This window comes from Chelonia mydas, chromosome 11, assembly GCF_015237465.2.
Source record: "Chelonia mydas isolate rCheMyd1 chromosome 11, rCheMyd1.pri.v2, whole genome shotgun sequence".
Taxonomy (NCBI): Eukaryota; Metazoa; Chordata; order Testudines; family Cheloniidae; genus Chelonia; species Chelonia mydas.
Window position 1 is genome coordinate 46,695,320 of NC_051251.2, and position 15,071 is coordinate 46,710,390.

Below are 15,071 nucleotides of genomic sequence, written 5' to 3' on the forward strand. Positions count from 1 at the left end.
TCATAGGGGCTCCTCTTCTCCCCTCCCCCAGCCACCTGAGGAAGGAGGAGTGGCTGGGATGCACTGGGTCCTGTTGATCCCAGGCTGCTAGCGTGGCCTCTGGGGGTAGCGGGGTGTAAATTCAGGCAGTGTCCAGGTTGCACTGATTTATGTCGGGGACTGGCCCAGTCCTTGGTGACCCCAAGATCAGGGAAGCACAGAGGTGTCTTTGCCCCGGGCCTTTACTGACTGTAGCTCGGCTGGACCAGATTCTAGTCCTATATATCTTAAGGCCCTTAGATAACATGTTAATAAGTGTGACAAACATCTTGCTAGGATAAAATATCTATGGGAAAAAATAATGACAAAAAGTACTAAACTACTGACTCCACATCTCCGTGTAAGTGGCATAAAGATTCAGAATCTTTCACCTCTAAGTGACACAAACTTCTGGGGATTGAAAGGTATCAGCATCTGAAAGTTGCTTGCTGGCTCTTCTACATCCCCAGAACACAATCACTTTCTTTGTATTCAGTGGCAGTCTAAGCAGAGGGATCACAGAGACGGAACTACCCTTTCAATCCTCAGAAGGTAGAAGCCTCCAGAACAATGTTAAGTCATACTGGTAGAGGCAGTGTGGATAAGAGAATACTCTCATAGCACAAGTTTCCAGAGCTATTGATCTTTGTCCAGAACTAAATTCATTTAAAAAATTTAAGTACAATGAATGAGAGTAAGTCTGCTTTGAAAGAAAAAATAAAGTCAAAAACATGTAGCAGTCCACCTCAATCGTAGAGATGAAAAAAATACTTTATGTATGAGGTCTGCCACAACAATTAAGGGTAATTAATGGATTAAAAATCAATAGGTTTTAACTCCCTGTATTGTTAAATATTAACACCCTGATTGTCTATAAGCCAATTTTACATATTCCATCTCTGAATTCAGCTACATGGAAATGAATTGCCTAACGATGATCTGATTCCAAAGAGGAAATAAACGATTACATGCAAATAAGAAGGTGTTATACAGCGAGGCTTATGTCTGGGCCAGTTTACATGATGGGCCAAATTGTACTCTCATATCATGCAACTCCTCTGAAGACAATTGGATTGTGCAGGTATTATTGTGAGCAGAATTTGGCGCTCTGTCTTTAGTGACACCATTCCCAGAAGCAATGTTCTCCAGACGCAGCACACCTGCCTGCCAGTGATGCCACAATACAGCTTTTGGTTACATATTTTAGGGGTACTTGAATGATAACAGCTATACCGACAGCAACACAGGAAGACTTGTATTTTGCGTGCTCTGCATGCACCATAGCAACTTCCTTAATAATGGAAGACCTCAAGGCAGTCCTGACAATTATCGTTTGTGAGATTGTGGCTCGAGTTATTGTGAAATGTCAGTTACAGTTCTGATCATCTCTTTTAATGCCCACTTAAGTTCCAATGCTCTTACATGCTTCCATTTCCAAGGCTTCTTCAGTTTCAGTTAGAATTTAAAGGGCATGTCTACACTTGAGGCTGGTGGTATGATTCTCAATTTAAATAGAATGTAGCCACGAAAGTGGGATGGATTAGTTGCCTTGAGTACGTGCTTAGGGTCTTGGATGCGTACGTACTCGGGGTGGCTAGCCCACCGTGCTGCCAGGATTACATGCTATGTTTAGTGCACTAGCTCAAAGAGAGTTAGCATGAGTATGTCACCCCCAATTCAACGTGTAGACATACCCAAAATGAGGTGCAAAGGAGAAGACCTACCCTTTTTATTAACTGGAATCATCGTTAATGTCCCAATAGATCTTACCTCCAGTCATCTTTGGTTAAATTTGCCAGAATGTTCATTTCTTCCTCTTGCATAAGTCTGTAAGCAGCACTCACATGATGATTTTCAAGAACAGAACGATCATTGTACAAAATTGCAACGTCTGACCTAGGTAGAAAAGAGGTATGATTAGCAACAGGATACTGATGTTAGCATAATAGAAAGAAAGAGGCTCTGTTGCCATAAAAGGGTCTGTTGATTTAGTTTGACATGCTATTTATTTCATCCTAGTAGATAAAGGTCTGAAAATTAAACCTCACAGATAATTCCTCGTCATAAAAAAAAAATGCAGCTATGCTGGTAATTGAACTCTCTCGCCATATTAGCTACTGTAAAGGGCAAGGACCAGATTTTGAATGTATCATTGTTTTCTCTTTATAGTATGTAATTAATACATCAGAGAGATTAATTTTTGAGGAAAATCCTGAAAAAAGTGAAATTAAGAGGAAAAACAATAGTGAAAAATTAAGCTGAAAGAGAAATAATAATAATATCCTCAAACAACATTACTCCTTTTTCCACCTGTCTCATAAGCCTTTGGACTAGGTACATCCACTGGTATCAAAGGGGGCTACTTTCATGTTTGCACCTGTTACATCATTTAGCAATAAAACAGCTAATTCATGAGGTATACAGGAGAAGGGCCCAATCCTATAGTATTTACACAAAGAAAACTTTCATTGAATTTAAAGGCAGTTTTGCCTGACTCCTAAGAAAGGACTGCAAAATTAGGCTCTCTTTGACTAAAAAAAATTATAATAATACAACTTATATGATATTATATGTGGCACAGGGAGTGAGACTTGTACTTCAGGTTGTCTGACAGTTCCCATTCTAAAACCCTATTTTCAGCTGCATATAACTTTCTCAAATTTCAACCATTTGGGCTAAATCCATGCTAGATATCTGCTTCAGGCTGATTTTATTTTGGACTGCAGAGTTAGAAAGAGGTGGGGGGAATTTCAGCAAAAATGGTTCAGGTATTTCTCAGAATGGAGTTAGGGGAAATAAATGTTGTGCCCATGTGAAAAAAATTCTAAACACCATTTAGCAGAGAAGCTCTTGAGCCTCTATGCTATGGAGTGGGGATCTGAAATGTGCCAGAGGGGGTAATCTTGATGTGAGGGGTTTGACCTGTGAAAATCAACCTGAATTTGACCAAGTTTTTAGCCTCTGAAAATCTCAGTTCATACATGATCTGTAGAGACTTTTTAGTGTTTAGCAGCTAAATTTGCTCAAGATTCTACCTGTGCTAAGCATGCTCCAGTCCGGGGTTATAGGGCCTGAGCAGGCCTCTTCCTGCAATTGCTCCTCCCAGCTGCTTGGGGCAGCTATGGCACCAGGGATGAGAACTGATCTTTCCTTTCATGTCAATGTCATGTGCCACCCCCACTCCACGGCTGGTGCACAAGAGGCCATTAGGAGTAGGAGGAAGGAGTCTGAATGGAATGCAGAGGGCTCAGGAGCTGGGGCCAAAGGGTGTGGCAAAGGGAGTGACAAGGGTGTGGGTGGGTGGCTGGGATGAAGATTTGGCCAGGGAGATAAGAGGAAAACAGTCAGGGATGAGGAGCTGGTGGGGAGCTTGGATGCCTGGGATTGTGATGAAGAGCTGAGTGGGGGAGTGGGGGTGGGAGACCTAGACAAAGACAGACTGGAGGGGCCACAGATGGAAGGGTTCAGGCCTGGGAGCAACAGGGCCAGGAGGGTCCATAACCATTAGAGAACACTCTTCTCAGAATCTGGAATATGTCCCATCATTCCTCTGCTGTCTGCAAATAGCTGTGAAATCCACTGGCAAAAATGTACATATCACCTCCCTCTAAAGGCCGGCTCACACCGACTAAACCTTTGGCTGCTGTTGGTTATCCTGATAGCTCAAGTGGCAGAAGCCTGTGTTGTGAATCTAAAGGGTCTAACCCTAAAGGGTTGAATCTAAAGGGTTTAACCCTGCTCAGAACCATGTGATCAGTATGGTTCCACATCACAGAATTTGTTTTTCAGTTTCCTTTTTTTAAAAAATATAACTAGGAAATCACACACATGTATTAAAAGAACATTAAGCACCCAAGAGTTAGGAAATGCCAGAATTAAGGTGCTCAGGGAATAAATCAGGCTGTGTAGTTAATGACACCACTGCGTGGTTGACACCTGCCTCATTTGTTACAGAAATTGAAAGGTGTGTAGTGAATGAGGTAGGGGACTGCATGAAGAGAAAGAATGGTTTCATAGATTAGGAGGTTGAATGTCACCCTGAAGAATGGGATTCTCTCATTCCTCTGCCTCAGAGTTCATGTGTGATGTTGGGCAAGTCATTTAAACCAAACTTTTTGCAAGTGGCTTCTGGATGTTCCCCATTTTCTGGATGCTCAACCTCATACGTGCACAGAGGCCTGTACTCTTAAATTGGCAATTCTGCTCATCTCCACTTCTGGAGGGCCTTAAAAACCGACTTTGTCGGGGAATTATGATGCCAGTTGGGCTAGAAGGAATATGCCTTTCTATCAGGGCTGCCACCTCATGATCTCCTGGGACCCCAGAAACTACGAGGACACTGCTGGGACTTCATCATCCCATTCCTGAAAGGTGTCCTGACCAGGCTAGAAAGAGGGAACCAGATAACATTGCTACATTGCTTTGGCTAAATCCTGAACACCAATAAGAATGAGAGACTTGGGTTCCTGCTGTCACCTCCTCCCTCAAGTGTCATTTTCCCCTCCCACCTTATTTCTTCTCTTTCCTCTATTTCTTTCTTTTTGCCTTCTGTTTTATATATCTGGCTTAGCTGGCCAAGATTGCATACTTTGCAACGCTGCTTTGAATCTGTGATCAGAGGCAGCTAAAAGCAATGCCTTAAACAGCCTGATGCTAGCTCAGATTTGCCAGGTCTCAGAGAGAAGCTGCATTCTCTAACTTTATTATTCATTTCTGTCTTCTCTTCTGTGTGTTTGGCTTGTTTTGTCTTAAAAAAATAATGGATTGGATTCAGCAGCAGCAGCTCCAGCCAATCTGAACTAAATATTTGAATAGGGGGTAGTTAATAAGGCCTGGAGCCACACATTGAACAAGTGAGGATAAAATTAAGTATTTTGTAGCTGCTCATTCACAGAGCAACATCCATCCTGTGCACTGAATGAGGAAGGTGTGTTATGGAAACAATAGTATATGTGATCATATAATAAATTATATTACTTACATATCATAATGAATAGAGGGGCTGAATTAAGGTTGCACAAGCAACCACAATGCTGGCATTTCCCAAATTTTGAGTGCTTGACTTTGCAACTTGACCACTCCTTTAATGTCAGTTTTTTGAATATCATACTATATCAAATGAGAGCAGAGGTACTAATCTTGCAAGCCGAGTTGCTCAAAATCAAGCTATTCCAAGTACTCACATGCAGTAGAAGACAATATTGTAATGCATTCACCAACAGGGGGAGCTTTGCTACTGAAAAGTTGAGAAATAATATGCAGCTTCTATTCTGAGAAAAGTCTGCTTTGATTACTTTGTATAAAGAGAGCTCTAAATATTAGTTTTAAAGAGTTATGACCTTGCCATCACTAGTTATCATTAGTGGTAATTTGTTCATCCACAACAGTGTGCTTGACAATATGACCTCTTCCTAATAATTAGAAAAGGGCCCAAGCTTTGGATCCATACTTTGGTGGTGTATAAATCAGGAATTAGGATTGGTCCCATCTGTAATGCTGACAGACTCCAGTTGTCAGCAGACCGGATCGAACCTGAGATCTCTGGAGCTAAATGCATGAGCCTCTATTGCATAAGCTAAAAGCCACATGGCTCTTTGCTAAGGCTGTAAGAGACTCATCAATCTCTAGCTGAGCTAGGTGCCATGAGTGGAGGACAGAGTTGTCACGGAGTCCCCGGGCGATGCTCTGGAACTGCTCCCTATGAAGCCAGGCAGGACCCTGGGGAAGTCTCCTCTCTGGGAGCAGACTGTCTCCAGGACACACAGCTCACACAGCTTCCACCTTCCTGGGTCTGACCTCGGAGCATTCAGCATCCTCTACCCCTCCGTGCGCTTCCCACAGCGAATCCGCCCAGGCGGGGTCCTGGAGAAGCCAGAGGGTCCTGCACCCCAACTTCGCAGTCAGACATGACTCTCAGCCAGCCAATAAAACAGAGGTTTATTAGACGACAGGAACGTGTTCTAAAACAGAGCTTGTAGATACAGAGAACAGGACCCCTCAGCCGGGTCCATTTTGGGGGGCAGTGACCCAGACAACCACGTCTGCACTTCACTCCTCGTCCCCAGCCAGCCCCAAAGTGACTCACCCTCCAGCCCCTCCTCCTCTGGGCTTTGTCACTTTCCCGGGCCTGGAGGTCACCTGATCTCTTTGTCTTCAACCCTTTAGCTATCACCTTGCAGGGGGGAAGGGCCCAGGCCATCAGTTGCCAGGAAACAGGGTGTTGGCCATTCTCTGTGTCCAGACCCATGCACACACCTGCCCTCTAGGGTTCTGCAACGATCATACACCCTTATCGCACCACCTAGATACTTAAGAACTGCATAGGGGAAACTGAGGCACCCCAAAGTATTCAGAGGAAACATTAAGAACAGTCCCACTTCGTCACAAGAGTGCCACACCAACCAGGCATGGGTTACACATCCATGGCACTTATAACACTGTAACGGAAGACAGGTGAACTACTGTTCTAAAGTGCTCTGTGATGATTTAGCTACTCAGCTAGCTCCACTGTTAGTTAGGTGGAAATGTACCCCTTGAAACAATGAGTACGATTAAAAAAAATCCAAACTAACCACTCATGTGCATGGTATGGAACCCGGGAAACTACCGAAGTAAAGCAGGATTGTAAAGTTTGTTTATTAAGTGAACAAAGCATATCCTACCTAAATAATGACAGTGTCTATGTCCAAGCTCTTACTGATATGGGAAAATCTATGATCTGCCAATCAGGTATTTTTGTGAAGCACACTTTTTTGATCCACATAGCTAATCATGGTTATTTTTAACCAGTGCACAGATTTGACATGACTGTGAGGGTAATTTCTTCTGCCTTTTTGAAGTAATAGAAACATGGAGGAAAGGTGAATAGATCTCTTTTTTTACGTTCAGATCCAATTATGAAGGAAGATTGGGTAATATCACAAAACAAATACATTCTAGTAAGTATTTAACTTTAAAACTCAGAGTTTAACAGCTTAATTTATTTTCCACTTTTGCAAACCAAAATATAAAAGACTAAAACAGAAAAGCAGTTTAAATTTAGAACAATTTATCTTTAGCCAGACTGTGTGAATGCACCATTATGTTGAAGAGGAAAGGGCTTTTGCTGGTAATTTAGCTGCAGACATAGAATTTGTTCATCATCAGATTTATCAAAGTATGTGTCCCAAAGCACATCAGCTGATTAACATGTATGCAGTCCTTACACCGTCTAAAGCCTACCACTGGCAGGCAGTATAACCTCAGGTAAGTGGAAGAACACACCTGTTCTCTCTTATGAAGAGTGGTTTTCTTGCCAAAATACAGTGATGGAAATAATTGTTCAGTATTTCAGTACAGCTGAGGAGGGGGCGCAAAGGTGCCTGATGAGCCGCTCTGCACTAGACCGATCCCCAGTTCCACAATCTAACTCAGATTACAGGGTGGGGCACCATGTCCCAATGATGCCTGGCTGCTCTAACTCGTACCGGCTGTGTCTATGAGCCAAGTGATCTTTGAGATATGGAGTCCTGCCCACGCCCCTTTCCCAAACTGCAGCGATAGAGAAAAGCACCACCAGATGTTCCCCTACTCTGGGCAATCTCAGCGCAGCAGTGGGTCAGAATCTGCCCTACAGTATTTAAAGAAAAAGATAGCTTTTTCTATATTATTGTTAAAACAAAGCAATCCCTACCCAACATACTTTTAAATGATATAGTCATTTCAGCAATAATAGACTTAAGTCAATTATTAATTATTATTAAACGTCTCCGTATGCCATATCATGAGAGGCCCATCCCCACCCCACTTTGGGATTAAGGAAGAAAGGGCATGCTATACGTTTTATACCTTTTTTTCTAGTGCAATAGCATTAGATTTCCACTTACCGTGTTCTTCATTTGTAGATCTCAAAACATTTTTTAAAACTGGGTAAATACCCCCATTTTACAGTGAGGAAACCTGAGGCAAAGCAAGGCAATGGCAGCGCCCGGACTAGAACACGGGGCTTCTGGCCTCTCAGTTCAGTGCTTTCTCCCTTGGACTACACTGTACACAGCATGGATACTTTCAAAATAGGCAGAGAAAGGCACCTCAGACTCCCCACCTAGAAGCCTAACTGCCATTTCTGTCTTTGAAAATGTCCCTGTGTCCCAAGGATCTTGCAACTTAATACAAACAAATATGACACCCCAAATAACAGTTCAGATGGGTTTGGAGACATTGCTGGAGGGGAAGCAGCATTTAAGGAGGGATATGAAGGAGGGCAAGGAGAGTGTCTGGGGACTGGGAGGCCTGCTTCAAATATATGACCAAATGGGATACTATAAAGGAGCTAAAAGAAAAGGAGGACTTGTGGCACCTTAGAGACTAACACATCTATTTGAGCATAAGCTTTCGTGAGCTACAGCTCACTTCATGGGATGCATTCAGTGGAAAATACAGTGGGGAGATTTATGTACATAGAGAACATGAAACAATGGGTGTTACCATACACACTGTAAGGAGAGTGATCACTTAAAATGAGCTATTACCAGCAGGAGAGCGGCCGGGAGGGGGGTCGGGGGAAGAAAACCTTTTGTAGTGATAATCAAGGTGGGCCATTTCCAGCAGTTGACAAGAATGTCTGAGGAACAGTGCGGGGTGGATGGGGGGAATAAACAAGGGGAAATAGCTTTACTTTGTGTAATGACCCATCCACTCCCAGTCTCTATTCAAGCCTAAGCTAATTGTATCCAGTTTGCAAATTAATTCCAATTCAGCAGTCTCTCGTTGGAGTCTGTTTTTGAAGTTTTTTTGTTGAAGAATTGCAACTTTTAGGTCTGTAATCAAGTGACCAAAGAGATTGAAGTGTTCTCCGACTGGTTTTTGAATGTTATAATGTTATAATTCTTGACTGACCTCTCCAATGCATCATCAAGGATCTACAACCTATCCTGAAGGACGACCCATCACGCTCACAGATCTTGGGAGACAGGCCAGTTCTTGCTTATAGACAGCTCCCCAACCTGAAGCAAATATTCACCAGCAACCACACACCACACAACAAAAACACTAACCCAGGAACCTATCCTTGCAACAAAGCCCGTTGCCAACTGTGTCCACATATCTATTCAGGGGACACCATCATAGGGCCTAGTCACTTCAGACACATGATCAGAGGCTCGTTCACCTGCACATCTACCAATGTGATCTATGCCATCATGTGCCAGAAATGCCCCTCTGCCATGTACATTGGTCAAACTGGACAGTCTCTACGTAAAAGAATAAATGGACACAAATCAGACGTCAAGAATTATAACATTCAAAAACCAGTTGGAGAACACTTCAATCTCTTTGGTCACTCGATTACAGACCTAAAAGTTGCAATTCTTCAACAAAAAAACTTCAGAAACAGACTCCAACGAGAGACTGCTGAATTGGAATTAATTTGCAAACTGGATACAATTAACTTAGGCTTGAATAGAGACTGGGAGTGGATGGGTCATTACACAAAGTAAAACTATTTCCCCTTATTTATTCCCCCCCGCCACTGTTCCTCAGACGTTCTTGTCAACTGCTGGAAATGGCCCCACCTTGATTATCACTACAAAAGGTCCCCCGCTCCGCTCTCCTGCTGGTAATAGCTCACCTTAAGTGATCACTCTCGTTACAGTGCGTATGGTAACACCCATTGTTTCATGTTCTCTATGTATATAAATCTCCCCAGTGTATTTTCCACTGAATGCATCCCATGAAGTGAGCTGTAGCTCACGAAAGCTTATGCTCAAATAAATGTGTTAGTCTCTAAGGTGCCACAAGTCCTCCTTTTCTTTTTGCGAATACAGACTAACACGGCTGCTACTCTGAAACCTATAAAGGCGCTACTAAGCCAGAAATAAAGGGAATAGGTACAAAGGATAATGAGAAGAGAGACGACTCAGAAATATTCTGTACAACTGGCATCCTTGTCAGTCAGTGTTCCAAGAATTTTGCAATGACCCCGACAGAGCGGTCAAATGTGAAGATTTCACTTTAAAGATATGCAACCAGATCCTGTGATCCTTATTCTCACATGCTGTCCTTCCTTGCTCAGAGGAGTAATCTCATTAACTGTATCAAAGCCAAGGAGGCTACTCACATGAGCAAGTATGACGTGGGTACGTAAGGGTTGCAAAGCTGACTACCACCTGCATCCAAAGAAGTAAAACATTTTAGGACACTTTAATGTTCACAGCAAAGCCAAGTTTTGAGAAATTGCTGGTCAGGTGAAGCATTTCCTGCTGAATGAGTGCAAAGAATTCTTCCCTCTCTTCTTTAATGTACTAAGGTACTTTCTTGACCCCAGCCAGTGGCACTGAGCCTTGCAGCTGTGATCCAAAGGGTATGAACATCAGATCTTTGACGCTAAATTGCCTTCCTTTTTCTCCTAGATCGGGCTGCAACAGCTGCATTCAGACATGATATCATAAGATGAAGCATGCTTACCTTGTCTGAATATGGAAATTGTTTGTGGTCCCAGTATGCTCATAATCATGGACTGCAGCTGCGAAGATCATAGCTAAGATTTCCAGTTCTGTGAGCCAGTGCTAGTGAATAAAAGCAAAAACCAGTCACATTTTATACAACAGCTTAACTGTGATATTACATTATTGAAAATGTTTCTATGTGTAGCTTAATTAAACCTTACTTTTCTTTTCCTACTGAGTCATAAAATCTTGAACATTGCACACTACAATGTCTCCTTCAGCTTCTGTTGACTTAATTGGGACCAGGATGGGCCATTTATGTGCAACAGCAAAGTAAAACTTTTATGTTAAAAAAAATTAAGTAAATTGTTATTATTTGATAAAAGCTTGTGTGATAAATTTGGCAGAGGTTTTGAACATGAGGTCTTTTGTTAGCCAACCAACGTTTGTCTCTTGCTAAATTAATTACACGTAAAACTTAATATTAAGTTACAATTGTAATTTCCCACTTAGTGTAAGATTTGACCCGCAGACGAATAACACACAGTGTTTTTCAAAGTACCACATCAACATTAAACATAGACTTCACCAATCCTGCAATATTGAAACTGGGTCATTTTTTTCTTCTTATAGTTAAAATGCTGCCATTTTAGAACAGTAGTTTTGTATAAAACTGAGGTCTGCTTGGTACACTTGTGATGCAATTTTATATAGCTTCTACTTGCTATCTGATACTATTCCACGCTGCTGCATTTCTAAAGACACATGATACGTTCACCCCTCCAGTTCTGTTGTCTTGCATAACACATTTACTCAGTCTAGATGAAATGTATTCCATCTAAGAGTGAACTCAGTACAAATCTAATACCACCCACAGATTAACCACACATAGTCATATTCCTGGTTTGGCCGAAAATTTCTTACACCCATTTTGTAATTTTCACTAAATTGATGGTCTCTTTGGCTTTGATACATACCATACCCACCCACCCACTATTATTATTATGGCACCAGGTTTATATCATACTAGATACAAGTGCTGTTTCATAAGCTGCCTGGATATGAGTACCACAGATTGTTTCATGAGGATGAAAACAGCCAGTAAAGATTCACTAATATTGTTAGAATAACATAGTAGGACATGCTGAGAAAAGATAAGACTGTCTGAATGCTGAGACTACTGACTAGTTGGTGAAGCTATGTAGATTTATGAAGAGTACAGTTAAGGAATGAGAGAAAGTCCTGTAAGCAGTTCTAAAAATGGAAACAACAACCTCCATAGTATTTTGTATTATAAAAACTAGGCCCCTAGCTGGGACTGACTCCACAATGTTTTCAACAGAACAACTGAAATAGAAACTTAGACATTATTAGTAACTAAAGCTAAACAGAAAATCTTTAAGCCTCTCTTCCCAAAATCATTTTTTTAGCAACCACAATAGTTTCTGGAAAAGCCTTCTATAATTAGTAAAGAATTTCTTGCAAAGGTGTCTATGGACTGCAGACAAATTTCATGTGGAACTGTATGCTGGCAAATATTGTAGCTACAGTAGAGAAGACAATATTCAGTTAAGTATTCAGATAAAACACACGTGGTCCCTTTAGGAGATTGAAATACAAAGCAAAAATCTTCCAAACATCTGCCTTTATATAAAACATGCAATGAGGACAAGAAAGATGGTTATGTCATATCTCCACTATGGTGGGAAATGTAAGAAAGTGGGAGTATCACAACACATTTAATGGTGGGGGAAGAATATTTTCCCCTTACTCTGAGTATTGTTCACAAGATAAAAAAGAAAACCAAACAAACAATGACTTTTTTCTATTTTTTCTATAGACAATTTTCTACATTCCACAAGAATGTGTATCTGGAGGATCAGATTCATTGGTTCCTAACTGTAGATCTGTATTATCTGTCTCACTTGTCTCATCTGGAGTTTAATCATAGAAGACATCAATAATAGTGACCCTACCCTTCAGTTCAGGGAATTTAATGCAAGGTTAGAGGCCATCATCCATGATCCTTGACTTTGTATGTCTAATAGACACCTGGCTGGATGAGATACCTGGTCTTTGTTAGCTCTGACTTCTTCAGATGGGTATTCAGCTATTTAAGCCATATTAGGGCCAGGGAAAGATTTTATCTGTTATTTGACTCAGATTTCAGCTACTAGAATTATCCCAGACCAAGATCTTCAGTATGAGTCCAAGGATTGGACTAAGATAGCAGCAGAAAGGGCAGCTTCTCTGATTACCTGAAAGTTTTGGATAACAGATTCCATTGTGTGTTTACTCTGGGTAAATTAATGTTAATATGATTTTTTTTATTTCTTGACTTTCATAACCCTAGTGGTCCAATAATGTATGGTGGGTTTTTTTGTTTGTTTTTGTTTTTTGCATTTAATAAATACTACAGTTGGGAAAAGATAATTCTGACTATCTAGGCTTTTTTGGAAAACTGGAAAACATAGCAATTCTCTGGAGGACTGTAAAACTAAGGATACTAAAATGTATGCCTTCTGTAAAAGGTTAGAGGTTGAGGGGTTTCTAAAACCTAGCTTTATTTTATCTTTGCTTTAATCCATGGCCCAGAGAAGTGCAGAGGGAAAGAACAGGATCAACACTCTGCAGTTCTCTATATCAGGTCTACAAGCTACAGAGAAAACACAGAAAGACTACAAATGACATGCCTGAACTGATAAATCCACTCCTGTGGGCACCCATTATATAACTACATCAAAGGTGGGTGAAATATCACAGGCACATGCCAGAGAGGAGAGTGGCAGTGCAGATAAAGGCATTAGAAGGGATGCCTGCTATGAAAACAATTAGCTTGTGAGCAGTACTGTGTGTCACTCTCACTGGGTAAATAAGGCTGCAAGTTAATTAAGTGACAGAAGCCAAGAAGACAAATATAACATTTGTGCATTGTACTGTCAAGCTCCCCAAAGGGAGGGTGGCACTATCTAGCTATGCAAAGTACTTATATGGCCCCCATCACCAAACATTCTTGTAAACGTATTTATCCTCCAGACACCCCTGTGAGGAAGGGAAGTACTACTCTCCCCATATTACAGAGGGGGAAGGACAAAGTGACTGGTGCAAGGGCTGACAGGAAGTGTACAGTGCAGAGCTGGGCAAACTTTTTGGCCCAAGGGCCACATCTGGGTATGGAAATTGTATGGTGGGCCATGAATGCTCACGAAATTGGTGGTTGGGGTGTGGGAGAGGGTGCAGGCTCTGGCTGGGGGTGTGGGCTCTGGGGTGGGGCCAGAAATGAGGAGTTCAGAGTGCGGGACGGGGCTCCAGGCTAGGGCAGGAGGTTGGGGTATGGGGGGAGTGAGGGCTCTGGCTTGGGATGTGGGCTCTGGGGATGAGGGGTTGGGGGTGCAGGAGGGTGCTATGGGCTGGGACTGTGGGGTTCTGAGGGTTGCAGGGGGATCAGGGCTGGGGCAGGAGGTTGGGGCATGGGAGGGGGTCAGGGGTGCAGGCTCCAGGTGGTGCTTACCTCAAATAGCTCCCAGAAGCAGCGGCATGTCCCCGCTCTGGCTCCTAAGAGCCTTTCCACAAGCGCCCCTCCTGCAGCTCCCATTGGGAGCTGCAGGGGCGGTGCTTGGGGCATGGGCAGTGTGTGGAGCCCCCTGGCTGCCCCTACACATAGGAGCCAGAGGGAGAACATGCTGCTGCTTCCAAGAGCCACACGGAGTAGGGCAAGCCCAGGACCCTGCTCCCTGGTGGGAGCTCAAGGGCTGGATTAAAACATCTGGAGGGCCGGATGCAGCCCCCGGGCTGTAGTTTGCCCACCCCTGGTATAGTGGAACCAGGACTTGAAGCTGGGTATGCTGAGTCCCAGGCTAGAGTCCTAACCATGGGACCATCTCCTAACTCAGCCTCTTATTAAATGACTTTAATACGTTGCAGGGCAATGGCATCAATAGGGCCTTTTTCAAGCACTGACACTCAGAAAATATTATTTTGCCTGGTATGCTGCATCACTTTGAAAACACCTTTGGCTTGCTGCTGTCCCATTAACAGTGACAAAGTTATCCAGGAACCATTATAATAAATATTTTTAACTGTGGCTATCTAAAACAGGCCTTATTTTATTAAGAACCACTTGTATAGGCAGTGCAAATTATTATGGTGTTACACAGGACCAGGAATAGCTATAAAGCCTAGGAGTGTGGGACAGAACTCAATACACCCAAGTGCATTTGCAGTACCATACTTATAAGCTGGGGGAGCATTCTGGGAACTGATATGCAAATAGTCAGTAGCAAGGATTCTAATGTGCAATGTATTCCTCCATCCAGTGTTCAGAGATACACTCTAGTGTCATTTAACTCTGTAGGCTGGAGTCAGATTTCTAGTATTAGGGTTTTCTTCTTCTAGTCTTCATATTTATACAGTGGTAATAGTTTGCTAGGCTCTTTACAGGCACATATTAACTAATCACTCAGGGGGAGACTTGAAGTCATTGCTCCCAGTGACACCAGTGGGAATTGTGCCTGAGAAAAGACTGCAGAATTTGACCCTCACTTTGTAAGGAACACTACATTAAAATTTACAATATTGAAATAAATGCCTGATACTTTAGATACTTTTCTAGAAAGGAAATCAAAATTG

At 42.4% G+C, this 15,071-nt stretch overlaps 1 protein-coding gene across 8 annotated transcripts in view; it reads right to left on the reverse strand.

Moving 5' to 3' along the window:
* The window catches only part of PDE1A (phosphodiesterase 1A), a 373,600-nt gene that overhangs the window by 51,409 nt on the left and 307,120 nt on the right, over nt 1-15,071 (reverse strand). For all 8 annotated transcript variants that reach the window (XM_043524996.1, XM_043525003.1, XM_043525004.1 and 5 more), the window contains 2 exons: nt 10,462-10,562; nt 1,789-1,914 (listed from right to left, as the gene is read on the reverse strand). In XM_043524996.1, the coding sequence (XP_043380931.1) occupies nt 1,789-1,914; nt 10,462-10,562 (227 nt within the window). The remainder of the gene's footprint in view (nt 1-1,788; nt 1,915-10,461; nt 10,563-15,071) is intronic.